This window comes from Fusarium musae, chromosome 11 (genome assembly GCF_019915245.1).
Source record: "Fusarium musae strain F31 chromosome 11, whole genome shotgun sequence".
Taxonomy (NCBI): domain Eukaryota; kingdom Fungi; phylum Ascomycota; class Sordariomycetes; order Hypocreales; family Nectriaceae; genus Fusarium; species Fusarium musae.
The window spans coordinates 1,034,966-1,056,457 of NC_058397.1; the positions used below are offsets into that span (position 1 = coordinate 1,034,966).

At 48.3% G+C, this 21,492-nt stretch overlaps 9 protein-coding genes across 9 annotated transcripts; 3 read left to right on the top strand and 6 right to left on the bottom strand.

The window, feature by feature from the left end:
* Positions 1-521: 521 nt before the first annotated feature.
* On the bottom strand, positions 522-2,339 carry J7337_013432 (uncharacterized protein; the record flags this gene model as incomplete). The annotated part of the gene is made up of 1 exon (XM_044830922.1): positions 522-2,339. The coding sequence occupies one exon, from the start codon at positions 2,337-2,339 to the stop codon at positions 522-524; it is 1,818 nt and encodes a 605-aa protein (XP_044674197.1).
* Positions 2,340-4,645: 2,306 nt separating this feature from the next.
* Positions 4,646-5,452, bottom strand: J7337_013433 (uncharacterized protein; the record flags this gene model as incomplete). The annotated part of the gene is made up of 2 exons (XM_044830923.1): positions 4,646-4,987; positions 5,039-5,452. The coding sequence occupies 2 exons, from the start codon at positions 5,450-5,452 to the stop codon at positions 4,646-4,648; spliced, it is 756 nt and encodes a 251-aa protein (XP_044674198.1).
* A 1,276-nt stretch (positions 5,453-6,728) lies between these two features.
* Positions 6,729-7,469, top strand: J7337_013434 (uncharacterized protein; the record flags this gene model as incomplete). Its single annotated transcript, XM_044830924.1, has 1 exon — positions 6,729-7,469. The coding sequence occupies one exon, from the start codon at positions 6,729-6,731 to the stop codon at positions 7,467-7,469; it is 741 nt and encodes a 246-aa protein (XP_044674199.1).
* Positions 7,470-7,929: 460 nt separating this feature from the next.
* On the bottom strand, positions 7,930-8,872 carry J7337_013435 (uncharacterized protein; the record flags this gene model as incomplete). Its single annotated transcript, XM_044830925.1, has 2 exons — positions 7,930-8,109; positions 8,159-8,872. The coding sequence occupies 2 exons, from the start codon at positions 8,870-8,872 to the stop codon at positions 7,930-7,932; spliced, it is 894 nt and encodes a 297-aa protein (XP_044674200.1).
* A 720-nt stretch (positions 8,873-9,592) lies between these two features.
* Positions 9,593-10,156, top strand: J7337_013436 (uncharacterized protein; the record flags this gene model as incomplete). Its single annotated transcript, XM_044830926.1, has 3 exons — positions 9,593-9,713; positions 9,757-9,797; positions 9,950-10,156. The coding sequence occupies 3 exons, from the start codon at positions 9,593-9,595 to the stop codon at positions 10,154-10,156; spliced, it is 369 nt and encodes a 122-aa protein (XP_044674201.1).
* Positions 10,157-10,688: 532 nt separating this feature from the next.
* J7337_013437 (uncharacterized protein) lies at positions 10,689-11,865 on the bottom strand (the record flags this gene model as incomplete). Its single annotated transcript, XM_044830927.1, has 2 exons — positions 10,689-11,633; positions 11,683-11,865. The coding sequence occupies 2 exons, from the start codon at positions 11,863-11,865 to the stop codon at positions 10,689-10,691; spliced, it is 1,128 nt and encodes a 375-aa protein (XP_044674202.1).
* Positions 11,866-13,409: 1,544 nt separating this feature from the next.
* On the bottom strand, positions 13,410-14,716 carry J7337_013438 (uncharacterized protein; the record flags this gene model as incomplete). Its single annotated transcript, XM_044830928.1, has 2 exons — positions 13,410-14,581; positions 14,629-14,716. 2 exons carry the CDS (start codon positions 14,714-14,716, stop codon positions 13,410-13,412), a joined length of 1,260 nt encoding a protein of 419 aa, XP_044674203.1.
* A 1,717-nt stretch (positions 14,717-16,433) lies between these two features.
* On the top strand, positions 16,434-17,377 carry J7337_013439 (uncharacterized protein; the record flags this gene model as incomplete). Its single annotated transcript, XM_044830929.1, has 2 exons — positions 16,434-16,852; positions 16,921-17,377. 2 exons carry the CDS (start codon positions 16,434-16,436, stop codon positions 17,375-17,377), a joined length of 876 nt encoding a protein of 291 aa, XP_044674204.1.
* Positions 17,378-17,897: 520 nt separating this feature from the next.
* J7337_013440 (uncharacterized protein) lies at positions 17,898-18,416 on the bottom strand (the record flags this gene model as incomplete). The annotated part of the gene is made up of 1 exon (XM_044830930.1): positions 17,898-18,416. The coding sequence occupies one exon, from the start codon at positions 18,414-18,416 to the stop codon at positions 17,898-17,900; it is 519 nt and encodes a 172-aa protein (XP_044674205.1).
* Between the last annotated feature and the right edge of the window lie 3,076 nt (positions 18,417-21,492).

Genomic DNA, 21,492 nt, shown 5'->3' on the forward strand with positions numbered 1-21,492 from the left:
TTGCCGACATTTGTCCCCTGCTCATACGAAATGGACGGTGCGACAAAGGGAAGTGTGTTCCGGGCCCACGTCTGACGACGGTTATTCCTACGCCTACTCCTGAGTAGACGACACCGCAGATCAGCAGCCTACCGTGCATCTCGATCAGATTGCAACACACTCGTTTATGTCTAAAGTCGTGGATTGGGCCAGAACTAGTTATGGTTGACAATATTAAACCCAATTAGACAAGTCTATCCTCGGAACATTCTGTTTCAATCCATGAATCCTGCAACGTGAATGAGGAGGCTGTACATAAAAACGCGATACTCAGGTAGTTTCGTCAAGGGATCTCCATCCACTGATCTAAAATAGAATTCCCAGGCAGCTAAGATTATTGAGACTGCCTCACTGCCGCAGATGTATCCTGCAGAGCTACAAATGGCTACACCCCGTATGCCCTGACATCCAGGGGTTTGAAACAAAGCATCAATCTCTGCAAGGGATCGAACTGAGTTGACCTTGAGTCACATACATTACTTCTACTTAACGTCAAACTTTCGAAGGTTTCTAGCACCGCCTTTAAAGAGCTCTCCGTGCATGATCCCATGCACGTACGCCTCTCCGACAAGCTTATATGATTCGTTACCGTGAGGTCGCAACAGGTAGGGTACTTTGCCTCCCAACAGGATACAGACTTCATCTCCTGGCTGCATATCAAGTGGGCCAACCCCAACAAAGCCCGTAGATGTCATAAAGACACGTCTTGTGTGCATCCGCATGAGAGCGAAAGCATAGAAAGAGTCTTCTGCAGCCGAAGCATCTTCGCCTTTCTCTCCTTCCTCTGTTCCAGAACGCTGAAGATTCTCGACATCGTCAGCACACTGGGATCCCCAGCCTTGATAAGACACTGTAGAGTGCCACGTAGGGCCATCGAGTATCCCGATGCGTGCTGCATCTAGACGCTCTTCTCCGACCCTGATTCTAGGGGAGTTGTCACACAATCCCCTGATACTTTTCACCCATTGTTTGACTGCGGTCCGACTGATGGGTTTCAACCAGTTTGGGTCCCAGGTTGTCCCGATCTCTTGAACTTTGTCCACATAAATACCTTCAAATGTCGCGGTATCGAATTCGGGAAATTTTGGTATCTCGGTATATGTGCCCGATGCTTTGAAAGGGGTATCCCACGGTGCCTGCGCATTTGGATGCAGAACATCCATACTCCAGTCAGGCACCCAACTTGGTAGCATGGCAAGCTTCTTGGGCCTTTGGCAGTACATTAGAACATCAATAGTTCCTTGTTCTAGGATCTTGCACGCTGCTTCTCTGTACACCTCTTCGACTGTCAAAGAGTAATCTGGGAACAGGTTAAAGTGGTCTCTGTCTCCGGCCAGGTTCAGTAATGCAAATATACGATCACGTGGGTCGGTTGCGTAGACAACGTTGTAGTCGACTTCCAGAGTGAGCGATACCGCGACGACCTGTAAAAGGGGTTGGCCCCGTGGACTCTCCCCATCGGGATTGTAGTCATAGTGCCACCGTCTTGTAAACAAGCTATAAACGTAGCTGTTGAGTGGAGTGGAGTAGACATAATTCAGATTCCGAATCAGCGTCTCAAGCCCATCGATGGGCTTCTTTCGCGCACGGCGCTGAACAATACTCGGGGCGTCAAGAGTCTGATCCATGAGATCATATTTCACAATCCAGCCACCGCAGGCAATAGCGATACGTCGGCCAACAGCAAACTCTTGCATGATCCAAAGACGTTGCCAATAGCGTCTTTCGCAGAACGCATGGAAAGCCGTTTTTGCAGCTTCTATATCAATAGACCCTTCCTCCTTTCCCCCAGAGTAGAGCTTTTGCAAAACGCCAAGATCGTTGGAGCGCAGGGCTCTACCTGTGTCACGCATCAGGCGACATATGAGGTCGCTGCTCTCATCACCATTACCCAGCCATGCGATCACCTGATCTGCCTCCCTGTAGATATGGTGCATTTGGTGGACTTGGTGGCTCTTCTCCATCTCGTCGGCTTGGTTGATACATAGCTGATCGACCCAAAGCCACCGAGGCTTATTGCGAAACCGTAGGCGCCGAAGGGCATTCTCGACGGTTGAGCTGATGTCTATTGTCGTCCCATTAACGCTTACTAGCCTTTTGGGGCTGTCTGGAGACTCCCAGACATATGATAATGCTGTGTATGGCTGGGAGTCGCCGCGAATATATTCCTCAATATTGCACACGAGGAGATCTGGTCTATCGGGTTCAGAGGTGGATTCCGATGGAGAAGGTTCAAGTTTGATGAGTCTGATCCAATGGTCAGGATCTTCAAGTTGGTCGTACTTGATATCTGAATACATCTTGAGTATTCCCTCAATAGTCGCATTAGAATAAACACAGTTTGACAGTAAGTCACGGCTATCCAATGCTGACAGTTTCTGACCTTACCCCACCTCGCCAAGTCTGGTTAGGGCTGATGTTCTCGTCAAATACTACCTTAGTTTCAACACGATCTGGCGTCATGAGGACTCCCTCGATGCTGATTTGACACTTAACGAGAGGGATTTACAATAAGCTAGCATCTCCATTAACAGTTATTCCAATGATTGCCTCCACATATGGCATCCGTTGTGGTGGACTTGCGAAGTAACCGTGGCTGTATGGATGACTGCCATTAGTCCTGCTACCCTTGCGCTTACGCCACGTGGGCATGTCATTTCTCATGAAACATGAAACTCCCAAGGACCTGAGTCAAGCAGTTCCTGATTTACATATCTCTAGCAGCTTTTTAGACCATTAGCTTGTCGCTAGCCGGCCCAAACTTGCCGATCCCATTCTCCTCCTTCTGCATAAACTCCACTGGATTTTGGTGGTCCTCAACGTAGCCAACTCCACTGACAGCCTTATCTACAAGGAATCAGTATGCTTCTCCCCTCCAGAAGGATATTTTATAGAGTTGCGTACAATAGCCTGCCAGTCTGAGGATATCTTCCGGTAGAGTACGAGCAATCTCGATGGGAGTACTGAGGACTTCATCCTGGTCAAGCCGGTAGTAGTCACGGCCGTTTGTTAGTTCAAGCTTTTGTCGACTCACTTCAGTAAAAGTCGCTTCGGATTCAGATACTGGAAAGACTCTGGGATATGGGCTGGTGATAATGCCGGCTCACGCCTCGAATCTTTTGTTAACGCCATCAACGTCGCCGGTTTTGTCATGGGAGGCCAAGAGTATATCTCAAGTCGGTATATCATTGAGGGTCTGGTGTCTTTGTGCCAATATTCATGATCCAGTGATTACTGGTGAAGCGCGGGATCCTCGCCGTACCATGCTGCGCGCTTTCAGAACCATAATTCACCGTTTGAGGATTTTCTTCATCGGTGGCTGCCTCTGTGTCGGTGTAAGTAGACCTTTGTTCCTTACAAAGTATAATACTGCTAAACCAACCATTCAGATCCTCGTCCCTTGCAATAACAAGACGTGAGCGTTCCTAGCCGTGGCCTTTACCCAGATGCTAACAACTAAGTCAATCTTACAGGCGGTGCAGACACATACAGTGGTTCCTCTCCATAGCAAGTTCCTGTGGCCCTCGTGTTGTACGCCAGCTAACCAGCCTAAGCGTCATTTCCATGGGGCGCCTTCAGATTCCTGTCCTTCCATCTATTGTCACGCCTGTGTCGATTACGGCTATTGTTTCGGCTGGCAACGCGTACACTTTCAATGCCTCTCGAAACCTCCACGCGCTGGCCCTCGAAGGACAAGCGCCTAAGTTTCTGCTCAGGCTAAACAATAATTACGCGCATAAGGTTCCCTAGGAGAATACTGCTAACTTACTCATCAGGGGAGTGCCATATCTCGCAGTAGTCGTCGTGATGACACTAGCTTGTCTGGCGTTACTGGCTCTTGGTTTGACTAGTGCCAAGGTGCTCAACTGTATCTTGAAGTTAGTCCTCGACGGTTAATTATGACAAGAATGTACTAAATCAGTCATTACCAGCTTTTGTACCGCTGCACTATGCTGTGCGCAGCTGTAACTGCCGTCTCATAGCTACTGTCACATGTCTAACTTCATCCAGAAACTGGACTGTCATGGCAATCACATGGATCCAATTGAGCGCTGCGATAAAGGCACAAGGATATCGATAGGGAGACATCTCTACCTGCCCGGTCTCGGCTTCAGCCATACGCCGGTTATTGGGCGTTTTGCTGCGCCTTTGTCTTTCTGTAGTAAGAACCCCAGCCCTTGGATCATAATAGAGGTCTCCGAAACTAAACCTCATAGGGTTCAAGGATATGCCGTCTTCCTCAGAGGCAACTGGAGCACAACAACTTTCATTTTCAATTACGGCATTGCAAGTATAATTCTAACTCCTTCTTGGCAGATTCTGACAGCCTCCAAAGATTGCTCTGGCAGGTAGCATTGGCCTCGGGTGGAAGCTGTTCAAGAAGACTCGGTTTTCATGGTGCTTCGGAGGTTGATCTGGTTTCACACCTGTACTTCTTCGACGATCTCACAGAACACTACCGTCACGAGCGCGAGGCTGCACCTCAAAACTTGAAGGACAAGATCCTCGCCAAGATCTTTTGAACAAAGAGCCGGGAATCAACAGTGCAGGGGCAGCAGAGGTCTTTAAATCAATTAACCATCGTCTTTCCCAGAATAGAACACAATCAAGCTCCAATTATCTCCTTGACAACTTTGGAAACATTGTCAGGCTGGCTGACGGTGGGCACATGTCCGCTATCGAAACTGTGCACTGCAACCTCTTTTCCACTTGACGCCTTGACCCCTTCAATCATTGCCCGCTGGAATTGGGGCGGAATGATCTGGTCCTGTTCGCACACGATATAATGCACTTCGACGTCATTATACCCAGGGTATGTCAGTGGTTCTCGGAAGCTTGGTGTTGAGTGCTCGGGCATCTGCTTTGCAAGTTCAAATGCTTCATCGAAAGGTAAGTCGGAGAAGGTATGAGTCGCGTGGCCCTTGGGATCAAGAGTCATGTAGTCATCCTGGATGCAATATTAGCGCAAAGTTCTGGAACTGAAATGATTGAGGTGTACCTTGAGATCAAGAAAGTCAGGCAGGGCTGACCCAAATGCATCCAAGTTGGAGACACCCGGTTGCAACACGACTGATGCGAGATAGATAATCTTGTCGACTCCTCCTTGCTTGCCCTCTGCCTGGCGAGCCTTTCGCGAGAGCTTGCTGAGACACTGGGTTCCAGGGATGCCTCCATACGAATGGGTCATGAGGACTACATCCTTGCCCTCGTCGAAAAGCTTGGAAACAACGTTGGTGATTTCTTCGGCATCGTCGCTCATTGTCGCAGGCGGGAGATTAACCCGCTTGCCGACCGACGGCGTATCGATAACGCGCGAGTCGATGCCATGTCGCTCGAGACTGTCTGTAAACACACGATAGTGCTTAGATGGGGCAAACGACCCAGGGACGATAACAAGAGTTGGAGTCGCCATGTTTTAGTTTGCTTATGTGGTTGAAGTGGTATGAAGAGTAAGTAGTTTGCTGAAAGTTGAGAGAGAAAGCAATCGTGTCCTTTTGTATGCGGTTTGTGCTGTTGGTTGGTTGTACGACGTTTGTAATCGGATTGCAATACCCAGCCAGCCCCGCGTTTTCGGAGGAGATACGATTTCTTCTGATTGGTAATTTTGGGGAAGCGTTGCCTGAATGAGTAAAAGCACCGCGAACCAACACCTTCAGCGATCGAGCTTGAGCATGAATCCTGTCAGCCCTAAATTCCTACGACCTGCGGAGCCGAGGCTTGGAGTTGGTCGCATTGAGCTAAGAGTCTTGGAAAAGAAAATGCTTGGAGGTTTGGAAAGGGCATTATACGCCAGAATAACTTGGTAGTTTTTGCATGCTCTTTTCTCTGATTGCCCTCGTATTCTGTGTAATCGTTCTAACTCCATGCAGTGCAGGCACCTGCACGCACTGATTGCAAGCTTGGCCGAGTTTGAGGGGATCCTCAATCACAAACTCGGCAAGCGTCAACAGAAAGGAAACTTGAGAAACGAGATGAACTTCTCTGCGACTCTTGGTTGAAGAGTCTCGCGGGTAGCTACCTTTTCTTTTTCGCTTACTGAGGCCATTCATGGACAAACGCTGAAAGAAAGCAGTTTCAGGGTTCGGTAGAGCCAATGGCGGGTGTATCCACTGTCAATGGCGAAAACCCCTGTGAACAGGCTAGACAGGACCCTTCACCAACTCTTCCCTATTGATCTGCTCAATTTATTTTTGGCATTCTTATTAGACGCGTAGCCCTTGGCTTTGTTTCACCTTGTCTTCTTCCAATTGTTCTATTCTCGTTTCTTTATTCCCCAGCGCTCCCCCATCCATTGGCTCTCGTGCAGCGCCTCACAAAGGCCCAGTTTCGCTAAGCGCCTGGTCTTAGCGGCTACCAACAAACGATTGGGGCTCCATGAATTGCGCTGGGTCTCTTTGTCAATGGCCTCGTTTCATTGTCGATTGGCTCTTGATTGTCCAACATGAGAAAGCGCATCAGCGTCTATTGACGATGTTGATCATCGACTCTGTATAAAGACGTGATGTTGTTCTTTGTGTTGGTTCTCTTATACAAATCACTATCGCTTTACAGTATTCGTCTATTTATTTCTCTCTTTTTCTACACTGCTGTGCAGTTCAAATTCATTCTTTGGTCATCTATCGTCAACACGCGAAACACGCATATCATCTTTAACAGCAACACTTTAATACCAATAATCCAACTTCATCATGGGCAAGTTCGATAACGCTATCAAGGCTGGCCAGACCGCCATCGAGCTCGGCAACACTGCTAGATCCTTCGCTGGGGCGACCTCCGAATTCCGCGCCGCGGACAAGAAGGAAATTGGTCGACAGGCTGGTCGTCACGCCTTCAACGAGGGCGCCGAGACCGGAAAGACCATGGGCAAGACTTGGCTCAAGACCTTTGAGACCGTTCCTCGTATGGTCTGTCGAGGTCTCCAGTTCCTCTTCGCTATCATCGCCTGCGGCTTCTACGGCCATCGAGTCGATAAGGCTCAAGACACAGATTATGGCTTCTCACCGGAATGGTACTTCGCTCTCGTCGTCGCTGGCCTCTCAGCCACCACCGCCATTCTCTTCGTCGTCCTCACTCCCCTCGGCGCCCTTCCCCTCATCGGCAGCAAGCTCAAGCTCGTCAAGACCTATCGCGCATTTGCTTGGGATCTCATCCTCTTCATCACCTGGCTCGTCGTCTTCGGAATCTTCGCTGGCATCTTCCTCCACCGAGATAGCGACGACAAGTACAAGGGCGCTAGCACCGGTGCCATGAAGACAGCCGTGTGGATCGACCTCGTCAACTCCATCTTGTGGCTCACCTCGGGTGTTTACGGTTGCATCAAGACTTTCTTGGGCGACAAGGCGGACGAGATGACAGACAAGGTTGGACAGAAGCTGTTTACCAAGAAGCAGAAGCCAGCTAAGGAGGTTGGCTATGCGGAAAGTGTCTGAACACTGGCAAAACAGTTACATCGGGGTTTTCATGTTTTTATTACGCATTTTCTTATGTCAGAGCCGGCGTTCTTCGCATCTTTTACATTTAGAATAGATCTATCTCTATCTCCCGATGAATACAATATATCAAGGACTTGTTCTATATACAGGACAAACACTATGTTTTTGAACCATGATTGCAAACAGCTGAGACCCGGCCTCCCGTTTCCATTGCGATTCAGTCATAGCTTCTGTCTGGTTCTCGAGTCAGCTTTCAAATACGCCAATAACCCAAGGTTCTTCTTTGTCGAGGTGGCAAGATCAGACCGTCCGCAATTGTTCACGATCCGGAGGACAGGGAATGGAGTACCAGAAATAAGCCGCTGTGTTGAATCTCTGAACGGTCACTCTTGTCTATAATCTGCCCTGGTTCAATCATGTCTCTTGCATTCTTGGCTGCCTCTCCGAGAGCTGCCTTTCACATCAAAATCTTGCCGAATGCATCACCAAGTCCACACTCAACCAGCCATGCTTCTAGTGCCTTCATATCACCACGGTTGCCCCTCGCTCCTCTCTTCTCAATCATATCTGTGATCTCTTGCATATCCGGAAATGCACGCTTCAGGTCCACCGCTTCTTCCCGATATCTCTCGCTGACCTACTCTCACTATCAGCTTTCCCCATACCCATGCGCATAATTGACGTACCTTTTTGTGATGCGCAGGGATATCGCCCCAGCTTTCTGTCTTGATGAACTTCATAAAGTCGTCAATGGCGACCGATCCCCCTTCTAGACACAAGATACCCGGCTTCCCGGCAAGGAGAAATCCAGTGAGTCCGTAGGTCGGTGCATAGTTGATAAAGTCATCACGCTTTGCCCTTGTGCTGATGGAGGGGAAGTAGAACCAGACTCGGACTAGCGAGGTGTCTACTATTGGAGCATTTGCAATTTCTGCTTGCTTCATATTCAAGAGGTGTTGAGATGCGGCGTCTTTTATATGCTCAATGACAGAAAGAATGTCCTCTTCGGGAATCTCAGTGTTCAGCTTTGCAACATCTCCTTTGCTCATCCAGTCCGGTTGTTGTATCCTGGTCTTTATTGGTGGTGGTTCCGTTAGTTCTTCTTGCTTTTGACATTTCAACGGTACTGTCAATGTGAGCTGTAGAGTTCTTGTAGAAGTATCTTCGTCTTCAACATCGACCCTGAGCTGAAGATTTATGACTGTCTCTGAGAAATTTGGTGTGGCTTCCCCGTCGCTTTCACACCAGTCCCTCAATCTCTCGATCAGGCCAGAGTCCGCAGAGTCTATGGCTATCGCATCATCCGACGCATACATCGCCATGAGGAGGTCAATTTGGCCTAATTGGAGCTCCATGAGCTCTTTCGGCAATGCATTTTGGGACCCCTCATCAGAAGACATGACGGCTAGAACAGTTTTTCAGCGTCCTGTATATTCAACAAAAGGACAACCGGCTTCGTGCCGCCGAAATCACAACCACTTTACGCGTGATTTGTAGAGATTGATACGAGGCTGGAGAAAATTCACTAATCACGTGAGGACAATCCGTCCGACATCGCGGTCAATATCTTATCTAAGAGTTCTTATCTTATCTTATCTTAAGTTGTGGGGCTACCCTGGGCTGAATGCAATAACTGCAACAATGAATTGAATTGGCTATCAGCATTCGAAGAGGTACGATATCTTGGACGGTTCTGTAAGGCTAACAAGATTATACTTTTTTTTTTTTTTTCTACTTGGCTCGTTCCGCCCCTTGGCATTTATCTCGCCCACTTATCAGCATAAGTAGTTGCGATCAGTATTCCATTGTTCGACCACCATCGAAATGATTCTGAGCATGGTGAACTTCACATCAAAATGATATTTCATTGGACGTAGGCTCTCAGGTCATGTTTATCATTTCCCAAATGACTGCAGATGCGCATCATGTCATCCGTTAGTGACGTCTTGCGTAAACGTTAAAATGACCGTGTTCACTGCTCGAATGACGTTCAGATGATTGATGAGCCCTGGAGCTGGTCAGCACTACAAATAGTGTAAGCTCTGAAAGTCAACCATTTCTCCCCATACCAGTAAATTATTCAATAGATATCATCTCAAACACACTTCATTAATATCAATATGTCTCAATCAAACGTCGGATATCCTTCTTTGTATGAAGACGGAGATCAGCGCCACTATAGCAAGGAGGAAGTGCGTGAGGAGAATCGCACGCACCCCAACGTCAATACCGAGGGCTACCGTAAGTTCTACAACCCTGGTCATTCTTATTTAACTGGTTCTAGTACATAAAGAGGGAATAATGAATGAGCTCCGCGAGGCCGACGTAAGTTCCCAATTTCAAGTATAAGATCACTAGCTAAGTGTAGTAGACCAACAGGATAGTTGCAGACCGCATGAAGCATGAACCAGGATTCATGGTAAATATTACCAGAGTACCTGAGGTGCCGTACAAATATCTAACTGCTTGTCGTCCAGGCCACCATGCACGGCAACAAGCCCTCTCGCGGTGCCGAAATCGACGCTGAGCTCGCACGGGAGGATGCAGAGCGGGTTGAAAAGAAGAAGGGTAAGACTGACAGCATGCCTGGAAAGAAAATGGAACACAACACCAGCAAGAGCGAGTGGAAGCAGCAGATGGATCGGGAAGAGCAGGAGGCTCTCGCTAAGCATAGCAATCGTTGAACGAACAAGCATGAAAATCTGGGTATGGAGTGTGTTACTCGTAAGACAAATAAGTCAAAAGTACAGCTCGGTAAATCTCAAAGGGTCGAAAAAAAGTGCACTTCATCCAGTGAAATGATGAGATGAACAATCAACTGCCAACATAAACGACCCAAAGAGATCAAACCCAGGCGCTTTATATGGACAGTACGACGCCGCGTATCATTCAGCTCACCGTGCAAACGGTGACTGCTAAAGCTTGGGTTTCGGGACAGGCGACTTGTGGTTGAAGTCAAATGTAATGAAGCTGGACGATATGGGCAGGAAGCTTCCCTCGCAACAGTGGCACCCCAGTCAGAAAGAGCATCACTGTTCTCATATTTCAAGTTCCAGATATTTCGATTTTTAAGTTTTATTCGGCCGTGAAGGTATTAGGTTCATACAGTCGTAATCAAACAATTAAAAGTACACGAGTTTATTACTCGCCAATGATCGCCATACATCTCCTCCTTCAATCATCCCCAGACGTGGATTCTCACCATTAATTACTCCATTAGACCATCTCCTCGCCACGAGCACCAGTACCGACAGGTCTTCGGGGAATAGAACCGTTGTTGTAACCGTTGCCATGCATGTGCTCAGATCCATCACTCTTCAGGCCATGGCCGTGTCCATGTCCGAGAGAGCTACCACCATGAGATCCCCAGCCGACCTTGCGAGTGAAGACGGCATCAACAAGCTCAGCACCACCCATGGAGTAGTTGAAAGGAGCGCCACGGTTGAGGGGAATGTGGTTAAAGCGCCAGTCCCAGACAGCAGCGTAGGTCATTCGGTAAGCGGAAAAAGCAAAGACAGTTCCAATGATGGCTCCGGCAAGGACATCGTGGAAGTGGTGATACTTGTCGATAGTGAGAGCTCCACCGATGAGAACGGCACCGAGAAGGGGAGCGTAGGTGACAATGAGCTTCCACATGGAAGGATGGTAGTTGGAGAAGACCTTGAGCTTGGCGTTGAGGTAAAGGTAGAGGTAGACGAAGCCAGCAAAGGCAGCAGTTGTGTGACCACTGGGCATAGACTCAAGAGCATCGTTGATCTCGCTCTTATCGCCAGTGCAAATATCGGGAGTGTAGTACAGCTGAAGATAACCCTTGTTGTTGTATCCTCCCATGGTGCGAGCGCGAGCCATGTCGGGCTTGCAGACCTCAAGGAAATGAGGTCGGAAGCCACCGATGAGCCACTTTACAAAGACCTGGAAGACGGCGGCGGTGATCAGGGAGTAGAGAAGGCCGATGACAGCGTTGTTGACATCCCAGAAAGAGCGGATGCGGATCTGCATCACCAGGAAGACGAAGATGGGAACAAGGGCAGCCAACATGGCAGCGGCCCAGATGGGAATGATCTCGCCTCGGAGAGGATATCCGTACTCGGGCCAGACAATCTCGCCATCGGAAAAGGTAACGGGGAATGATCGAGCGGGTGCGGGCTTAGCGAAGTAGACCTAGAGATTTGTTAGACGTGTAATTGAGTTTGAAGCGATCAAGACTTACACCAAGGCCGATAGCGCCCATGCAGGCCATGGTGACAATGTCAAGCCATGTTCCCTTGAGCCACTGTCCGAAAGTCGGACGTCGCGACATGGGCAGAGGGTCGTGAACCGCCTTCTGGTGGTGACGGGTCTTTGTGCCAGGCGAAGCCCGGTGAGGGGACTTTTCTCGACGGAAGAAAGGCATGTTGACGATTTGGTGATGCTAGTAGATGATGATGTTGAAGGAAAAGCCGACCACGGATGGAGTGGCTCTGCACCCAAAATTAATAGGTACCTTACTGAAAGAACTTTGCTGGCTCTTGTCCTGCCGTTCACAAACAAATGAGGCTGCTTGCCTTTCTATAAATCCGTGGAGAGGGACAGAGAGTGACACGCGACATCCATCGCGATTCATGCTGTTGACGTCACTAACGTCATTCAAGCGTTTCACGCCAACACCAATAACACAGCAACAGCGATGCCCTGTAGGCCCTGTAGGCCCTGTAGGCACCTGTCACAGTATGCAGATTCATTTCGCTACGTAAAGCCACAGTCGACGTCATTGCTCAAAATCTCTTTTCTTCCAGGAAAACGTGAGCCTTGGACGGCAGACTCATGCCGAGCGGGCTTGCAGGCGGCAGTTTCGTGCCGGACAACCAATCATGGCCTTGGCAGTTGGGCAAGGTATGTGTCTTGGCTTGGGACAAGTGTGGCTTGATTCTGACGATCTGTGTTGTTTTGGCTAATAACACGGGAATGAGCATCGATCGGTGCTTGGCCAAGGCTCTTGAAACCTGCTAATTTGTGCTGATGATTCAGTGTTTAGCTCATAGTCTGTACTGGAGCCTAAGTCCGTGATGCGATGCTCTGTCTGGGAAAAGATTACAGAGTTTCATTGATGAGGTCAACTGATGTCAGATCCAGAGACGGGTAATCTTTTGTTGGCTCAGAGGTTATGATGCACTAAAGCATTAACTCTAAGACGTTAAAATATCCATAATTCAGATAAACTTTAGAGCTGTAAATAACCTTGAAGCTCAATCTTTCGAGATGCCAGGGGATGGTGGCTGATGCTGTGGCTGACGACATGTCAGATCTGATTAGTCCAATTACGAAGCTGTCCCAAAAACAAGATTTCAGCAATCGCTCAAGCAGTCCTCGTCGTATTTTCCGCCAAGTCGGGATCGACTGAATGACAAGAGCATATTAAACAAATCGGCGATTTAGCTACGTAGCAAGCAGCGATATGATCCAGTTCAAGCTATTATATTTCGGAAGCTTGTGCGAAAATCATTCTTGGTGTTGAAGTAGACAAGGGCTGAAGTCTCGGCATACGACAAGAGCCCCATCATGGCACCACAAAAATGCCTAGCACTAGACGAATCACAAGTTGATCGATTGCGACCTTCTCGATTTTGATACAATGATGCAATAGTCGACGCGCGTCGGAATCCTCTTGCGGATTTGAGATAGCAAGAACAAGGTCTGTGAAGAAAAGTTGAAAGATACGCATTTAGAACAGGGGGCACATTATCATATCAGACAGTCAGATTTATCAATTCAGAAACGAAGTGATATTCATCGAAAATAGAATAGAACACACGGTCAGACGAATTACACGCCGTTGCTTTCAATCAGTGCCCCAAATCACTGCGCATTATCCCCTGCTTCACGCTTTGCTCGCAAAGATTCATCGTGAATCATCACAATACGACATTGATATCACCAACGTCCAGGTAAATCAAAACCCTAAGGCTTCTTGCACTGTCCGGCCTGGATGTTGGCAGGGTTCTCGCAAGTATTGCACTTGATGACATTGCCAGTTCCCTGGCTAAAGTTCAGGATATCGTTGTCGTTGTTCTTCAGGGTGTTTCGAATGACAATGTTGTGGCTGGACTTGGGAGCCTTACCGCCGAGAGTAATGCAGGAAAGAGAAACGTTGGGCTGTTCGGGAGTAGCAACACAAGCGTCGTCGTAGATGAGGATACCAACGCCAGCACCGACTCCTCCGGTGCCACTACCACGCTGTCCCTCAATGGTATTGTCGCGAACAAGAGTTCCGACAGCGCTGCCGAGAATGATACCAGAAGAGGTCTTGCCGCACAAAGCAGGTGTTGGGCCAATGTAGTTGTGCACGATCTTGGCTTCCTTCACACCAGGGTCGACAAAGACACCGATGCAGTTGTCGTGGAGGGTGTTGTATCCAACAAATGCACCATTGGTCTGGACGCAGACCCCGATTGCGTGCGCAGAGATGTCGTTCTTCACGGTCTGTACATCAGACAGGTTGTCCTGGCAGATACCGATGAAGCCGCCGGCAGTGGTGGTGATGACGTTCTCACGGAAGACGGTGTTGACGGAACCAAGGGTGAGAGCACCATAAGCAGGGGCATCAGTGAGTTTGTTCTTGGTGATGCGGGTGTTCTTAGCGCCGATTATGGCGATGTTGATGCCAGAGAAGCCACTGACGCTGAAGCCAGTGACCGAAACACCCTTAACGGGTCTCTTGACAGATGTGACTCTCTTGTGCTCAGTCTTGTACTCAGTTGTCTGGACCTTGTAGCCAGTGATGCAGATACCAGCCTGGAGCTCATTCTTCTTCTCATCCTGAGTAAGACCAGTGCATGCATTGCGCTTGTACTTATGGGGCTTGACGAGGCGGACATTGCCACGGCCTTCAAGTTGAATACCATCCTTGTCAATGACGAGTTGCTCCGGGTATTCACCAGCCTCAACGATGATGCGATCGCCTGGATGGGCCCTCTTGATGGCGTCTTGGATCTTCATCTTCTGGTTGGGCTTGACGTAGATAGTGCGGCCATATCCGTAGTAGTTATTTGTGTCGGATGGAGAAGAGTACTTGTACTTGTCGGGGATGGCGCAGCAGTGCTGATCTTTCCAGTTGCATTTTCCGGTTCGTCCTGAAAGAGTCAGTAACAATGTTGAAGGATTCAGATGATGCACTGACGCATGAGGCCACCAGAGGTATCATGTTCTGAGAAGGGCGAGGCAGCGGCAAGGCCAACGAGGCCTGCGAAGGTGAGGCTAAACTTCATTATGTGTAGTAAACGATTGTCTTTGTTTGCGAACTTGGATTTGTGTCTGAGATCTGTGGCATGGCCAGACCTTATATACCATCGACACCCAACATCAGGATGATCAAGCCATCGGTCCCGAGAAAAGGGATCAGGGCTGAGGTCTCGCTCTCAGATGCAGCCATTCAGACTAGTATTCGCTTGCTTCTACCTAAAACGGTAAGAGTGATGGTTTAAGGTGACAGCAGGACGCAAAGACGGCGTCGAATAGTGGTCAAGCCACTTTGATATGGTGTAGGGGGTGAGGCGCTGATAGGTGCTTACTGCAGGAGGGAATGATTTAACGTTGACGAGAAGGCGTCGCTATCGACCCTCTTCTGAAAGAAGAAAACACCATCAAATCATCGTCATCAACGTGTTTTTCTGCATTTAAAGAGTCTAGGTGCTCCAGCTTGAGCAGGGATGATACGACTTCTGCAATGAGACTATGTTGGAGGATCGAGCGGCCGCCTTTCAAAAGAGAAACAGGAATTCCCAATGCTTTCGCTAACTTTGAATGCAAGGACATCAAATCTCAGTATTGATCTGTGCGAGCATGTCACCCAAATGAACCCCTCAGTCCTGCTCATCAACATCGCAACGACCAAGCACGCCACAGCGTCCCTTCAATACACCACTCTTGCAGCCACGAAGATCCGGCATCGCGGGAACCCGACGATATGCTTGAGGGTAAAGGGCAAAACGGAATATGCCGCTGTGTGGCTTCGCCTTGTGCCTGAGGTAGGGCGCCAATTATGAAACTATAATTCAGCCGCAAGGGCTCGATCCCCTTGGACCAAACGGTCTGAGGGGTAGTGCATTAATCTCCTTTCTAAAACGGAGGTCAACTGGCAGATGTTGAGATCCATAGTACCGTAGATTCGGGACTATTACCCCATGCTTCTGTTTTATGGTGCATCGGCTGGAAACTTGTTCCTCCCTAACGATCTGTCTTACCCTGGTGCTCACTTTCTGCTTTGAATACGACCACCATCTTGGAGAATGCTTGGGCATGTTGATTTGAGACCATCCACAGGGCTGAAGAGGCCCCCGTTAAGCTGAAAACTAGTGGCATCACCGGCAAGCTTATTCTGCTTTGAGTTGGCTCCCCACGACGTGGGCGAACCAGAGGCCCTGGAAATGTAGCTGGTGGCTTGGGCTGGATCGCCAAGTTCGATTCTGGGCCTTTTCAGCCAGCGATCATCGATTGCCAAGGCCACGTTCCTGTGCTACTGGACTCTGAAATCGATGTAAAGTAGACCTAGTGAAGGTCATGAGACCAACTGCTGGCTCGTAGCGACAGCGCTTTTGCCTCCTCGGTTGGGGTTGCTTTTTGCTCTCATTCTTTGGACAACCTTGGGCCCTACTGTAGTCAATATCCTTGCTCATGGTGTCGCTGATAACATGGATGCTTATGCTTGTCCGTTGCAACGGTCTGTCTGTCGGCGAATTTGTTAGTCGATCACGGTAAACGCGCAAGTGTGTTTGCCCGACAGCTCAAGACCAACGAAGTGAAGGTAACACAACCTTATCACCAACGCCAATCAGTTCCCAAACCTCATGTTCAAGGTTCCACCCCGCAATCTTCCCCGCACTTCTGAAGATGACGACGCAGTCTCTGGATCCCCTCTACTCTCTCGTCATATCGTGAACAAACCACTAATACATCATCACTCTACATCCAAAACAACCTGTCATCATGGCTACCACTGCTGCTTCTCTGACCTCCCATGGAGTTGAACCGGCTGTTCCCGCTCCTGTAGCCATCAACCGCCCGCTCTTGGACACTTCGGTGCAGGCGCTCAGCTCCAGTTCTGCCATTTTCTCCTTTGAGCCCCATGTCAAAGCACCCTTTGATGCCATCCGGCGTCTGTTTGATCATCTTCGAGCCAATTCTGAAAATGCGTCATCTCTCAATGCTGCGTATCCCAAGCGAGGCATCTTCAAGACAGCTGCGATGAGCAATGCTACATCTGATCAGAAGTTCACCATTGATCTGTCGCCAGCTCGGAGCGGACGCATTCCGGAGACCTTGCGCAAGAAACTGGCCGGCGATGGATTCAACGACGTCCTAGACTTCTTTGAAGAGGTCAACAGCACCTACGTCGCCCAGATCATGTCCATAAGACTGGCAACTTCAACTACCGTCTTTGTGACTACAACACGGATACTGCCGACCCAACAAGTGACAACGGATGCGGCTCCCATACAGACTATGGCACCTTTACCATCATCTTCCAGGACGGAACATCAGGGCTCGAGATTGAAGATGCCGAGCAGCCCGGTCTTTGGATGCCCGTTCCTGGCGACGCAACGGTTGTCCTCGCTGGTTGGTGCGCTGTGATCCTCAGTGGAGGCAACATCCGAGCTACCCGTCATAGAGTCAGAAGAACTCCGGGTGTTCGAAGACTCAGTGCCGTGCTTTTTGTTGCCCCAGATGTTGAGGCCACTCTACGACCTCTCGAAGGTGTTAAGGTTGTTCGTCCGTTCACTAAGAAGGTCATGGATGGGCAGTTGGATGTTGGAGAGTTCAAAGAAGTCATGGGCAAGAAGTGGAGACGTCGTGAGGGCAATGAGAAGTCTGATGACGGGGATGACACGGGAACACAGGACAGTGAGATTGAACGATTCATCTGGGCTTGACTGAATAAGTATGAGCTCCGGTGAATCTAATTGGATTGCGAGCATCAATTACTCCGATTAATCCACCTCACGGCAAGACCGAGATCGCCGCATTCCTACATAGAGCTTACAAGGATAACAAAGACGAATAATTGATTAATTATGTGCAATTTCACAATTCGAATTGCATAACATAGGTTGACCGTTTTATGTCTTCTCCGTTGGGTAGTATCAGTGCAAATCTCTAGCTCTGATAGGTTAGTCCCCGGGCGGTTCCTGGTTCTAGTCGACGTCGAACGGGCTTCTCCTCACCAACATCCTCACGTGTCAAACATCTGCCTCGGCATTCACATATTCAACTTCCTCAATCGGTATAAACAAATTCCCTCAAATCTGACAGATCAATTGCTCTCGTTCTATCCTGGTATTACTCGACAACTCATAGTAAAATTAAAATCTCTGCTAAAATGGCCTCCCAAGAAAGGTAAACATGTCGTCGCGCGTCTATCACTCATTTCATTACTCGTCCCTCATTTCCCAATTAACCTCGTAGTTTGCTGTACTTGCTTATAGCCCTTGCAAAACTATCGTCGATGCCTTGTACCAGTGCTTTTGCGTTTCCTTGGAGGTCTTTGGGCACCTTGGATATGACCGCTTCCGAAAAGTCTTGGCTGAGGGCGCGCTGGAGGTTGAGGTTGAGGAGGATGACGGGGCTGACTTGTAATCTGTCAAAGTTGGGTTTGGCGGCAATGATGGTGTTGATGGTGAGCTCGACGTCGGCGCTGAGCTCGGATGTAGCCTTTGCGACTTGGAGGGTTTCCTCGAGAGATAGAGGCTCAGACTCGCGAGCGACCACAAAGCCCTTGTGGATCTCGGTGAGGAGCAGTGTTGACTTTGTAGTAATTGGCAGAGCACCGAGGAGGGTCTGCGGCCACGTCGCTACGGTCTTGTTGAGAGCGAGCGTGGCATTGGAGATGTTATCAATGGCCGTCGAGATGGAATCTCCAGATGCGAAGGCAGAGCCAGCGAGGGCAATCAAGGGGAGAAGGCTGAGACGCATATTGTCTGAGAGCTTGATGCAACGAGTAATCGATTGGTCAATTGAACTGCAAGATCTGCCAAGGAGAAACTCTTTGTGTCTCAAGAGCTACCCCGTCTTTAAGTACTGTCCATACCGACACTTCACATGCAAGTTGGGCTTTTTCTCTTGCTGTGCCTTTCGGAAGGCTGCGATGGTGGCCTCGTGTAATCCCAACCTCTATCCCCGCATCTATCCTCAAAAAGGAACTCAGCCCCGTGTTGTCGACGACCAACGTTTATGAGCCCATATCCCCATGGGGTAATCTCTTGGTAGTTCGCGGACTTTTTGTCTAAGTGGCTGATCTTAACTTGGCAATCTACGATATTATGTGGGGAGAAATGTCAGCGTTGCAAGGATTGCGGCATCTTTGGCCGCGGCTGTCACGGGTGAAAAGCATGCGATGGAGTTGCATGTGTGCGGATTAGGGCTGTGACGAAATCTGAACTGAGGGATTATGACGACTAATGTGACGAAATGGGTTGGTTACATTGGCTGAAGGATTCGCTGGAGCAAGGGTTCGGCGGCGATATTGCTCAACCAACTTCTGCAGCCATGGGAACTTGGGCCCGATGAAGCAATTGCCCGCGAAATTAAGCAATTGATTAAGTTGAATGTGGTGTTGCATCCCGATGGTGTGCTTCTTGATCATGCGCGAGAGGCGACGGGTTCTATACCGCATTGCCTATAACTTGATGGTTGACTTATGCTTGTTATGCAGGGACTACCTGTGACTAACCCAGACTCTGTCTGCATCCCTCAGCTGACAGTCTCTGATGGTCTGAGAAGGAAAACATAAGAGGTGAGCTGCCTCTGTTGCTTTTGGAAACCTCGGGATACCAAGGATGTGACTTAACTTCGAAAACCTAACGGGTCAGGAGACATTGGCCTCATTGACAGTCTGTTCAGACTTTGAAGAACCCTAGGTTTTCAAGTTGAGTTGAACAGTGAGGTCTAAATTAAGATTTGTGGTGGCATCCGAATTGATTATCTTTTATGCAAGATGGAGATCTTCCGTTGCATCCTGTGGCACAGAACATGTGCCTTCCGTATTCGGGACGTCACAACTCGTGCCTTTCATATCTATATGTGACCTTCAGTATCAGACTGTTCTTTAGCTTCTTAATTGTGAACTTTAGAAAGGCTTACTGCGAAAATCTTCGCAATATTCAGTATGCTCCCGATGGGGAACGGGAGGGTGGAAAATATTCATGTAGAGGAACTTTCTCTTGAGTCTTGACTGACCCAGTAAGTCGAGGCAACTCAAATGATGCACAATCAATCTGAAAATGAAGAGGATTGATCATCTGTAAGACGCAAACAATTACGTCGACCAGAAGCCAGCCACTTCGGTGAATTTCCGTAATCATGATTAACTTGCATGTGAGTCGAAGGATCAGCCTGCATCTCTAGCTGTTGGTCCACAAGGCCGATGCAGTTGGTTGTCCACCAAGCCAAGCATGCCTAATAGTTAGTGGAAATATTCTATAGTATATGGATCCATTTACATAAAATAAATATACCTGCAAGCTTAAGGTCTATCTTACGGACTTCGAGCATTGATGTGATTTGAAGTTAATCCTTCTCATGGAGAAACTGATACAGCCACTACATCTTCAAGGTCAGCCAACTCGGTAGGGAATGTATGCCTTCATGACACCAATTTTATATCCAATACCGATATGACTTTACCAAAAGGCTGGTATTTGGTTTATATTGCTTTCTAGTTATCATAAACACACTTTTCCTTTTAACAGCTAACTAGTTATAAGTTAATAAATTAAGGGTATTATCTTAGTGTTATCCTTTTCAGCTATACTATAATCTGGCTTCAGAAACTGTTATAAACACTAAACTCAAATTTATCTTTATATTACATTAGACTACTCTTACAGCACGGAGTCGTTGATTTAGTGCTTTGAGCAGTGTAGATTAGCAAGTATAGACAACTTAGCTTGTGATCCGGCTTACTAGATGCTCACAACATGCCAGGCATGGCATATAAGCAAGAATCTTAATCTAACCATTCTTTTATTATCATGATTTCAAGGTATCAACTAATAATTACAAAGCTACTAGCTAGTATCTATACATATGTCTTGGTTGCCAGATAAGATAAGCACTCCACGATTAGATTATTTATCGCTGATTAGATATAGATAAAATTGTCGTCATGTGCCAGCTCACGTGAGACTTAATCAGTCAATGCAAAAGAAGAGCCGCCCGAAATAGACCAATTCTGAAAATATCAATCATAGTTCGGGTAATGAGCTGGGGCGATTTGTCTTTGATGATTGAGCTACACAGAGCAGAAAACTGTCAGAACGCATTCGTACACCTTCGTCATTTCTACCCAGTGGATGCAGGTGACGCGCTCAGCTCAAAGTCCAGTTCACCAACCTACCCTACAGCCGAACGAATATCGGCATGGGATGTGAGATTCTCGAACTATAGGGTCTTGTTGTGACAGAATAGGAAATTAAATCGCTAATGAACTCTTCATTGCACAGCGCTATCAGTGTAGTCTGTTGATTGACCGTTCTCGGCATTTGAGGGTGTTGGCCGACCGAGTCTGACTCACCGAGTCAACTTGCCATGGACAATAACATAACGCTGCCATGATCAAGCGGATTACGCTCGCCTTCGTATCATGGACAGCAGGCAACTGAATGGTAAGCGGACATAAGGTTTGGACGCAATTAATCATGTCCCATCGCCAATGCTAATCGACGGATGCATTCAAGATTTCTTCAATGTAGCCGAGGATGCAGGCCCGCAGCCAAAATGACGATATTCTCACAGCACCCCATCCTGGTCAAAAGAATAGGCTAATTAATTGCTTCACCAAGTCGAGCCCTGCCGGCAATCAATGCAAGTTGGTGGTCAGCCTCGGAATTATCAGATCCAATGCCACTAATCGCGGCAGCTGCACATCAATAAACATAAGGTTAAAACTGTTGCTTCAAATCGTCGTCAAAGAAACTCAATCGCCAAGCTTTGCGTAGTGCACTGCCAAGTCAAAACGGTTCGCTCGCTCATCCCTTGGCCCGAAGTCGTC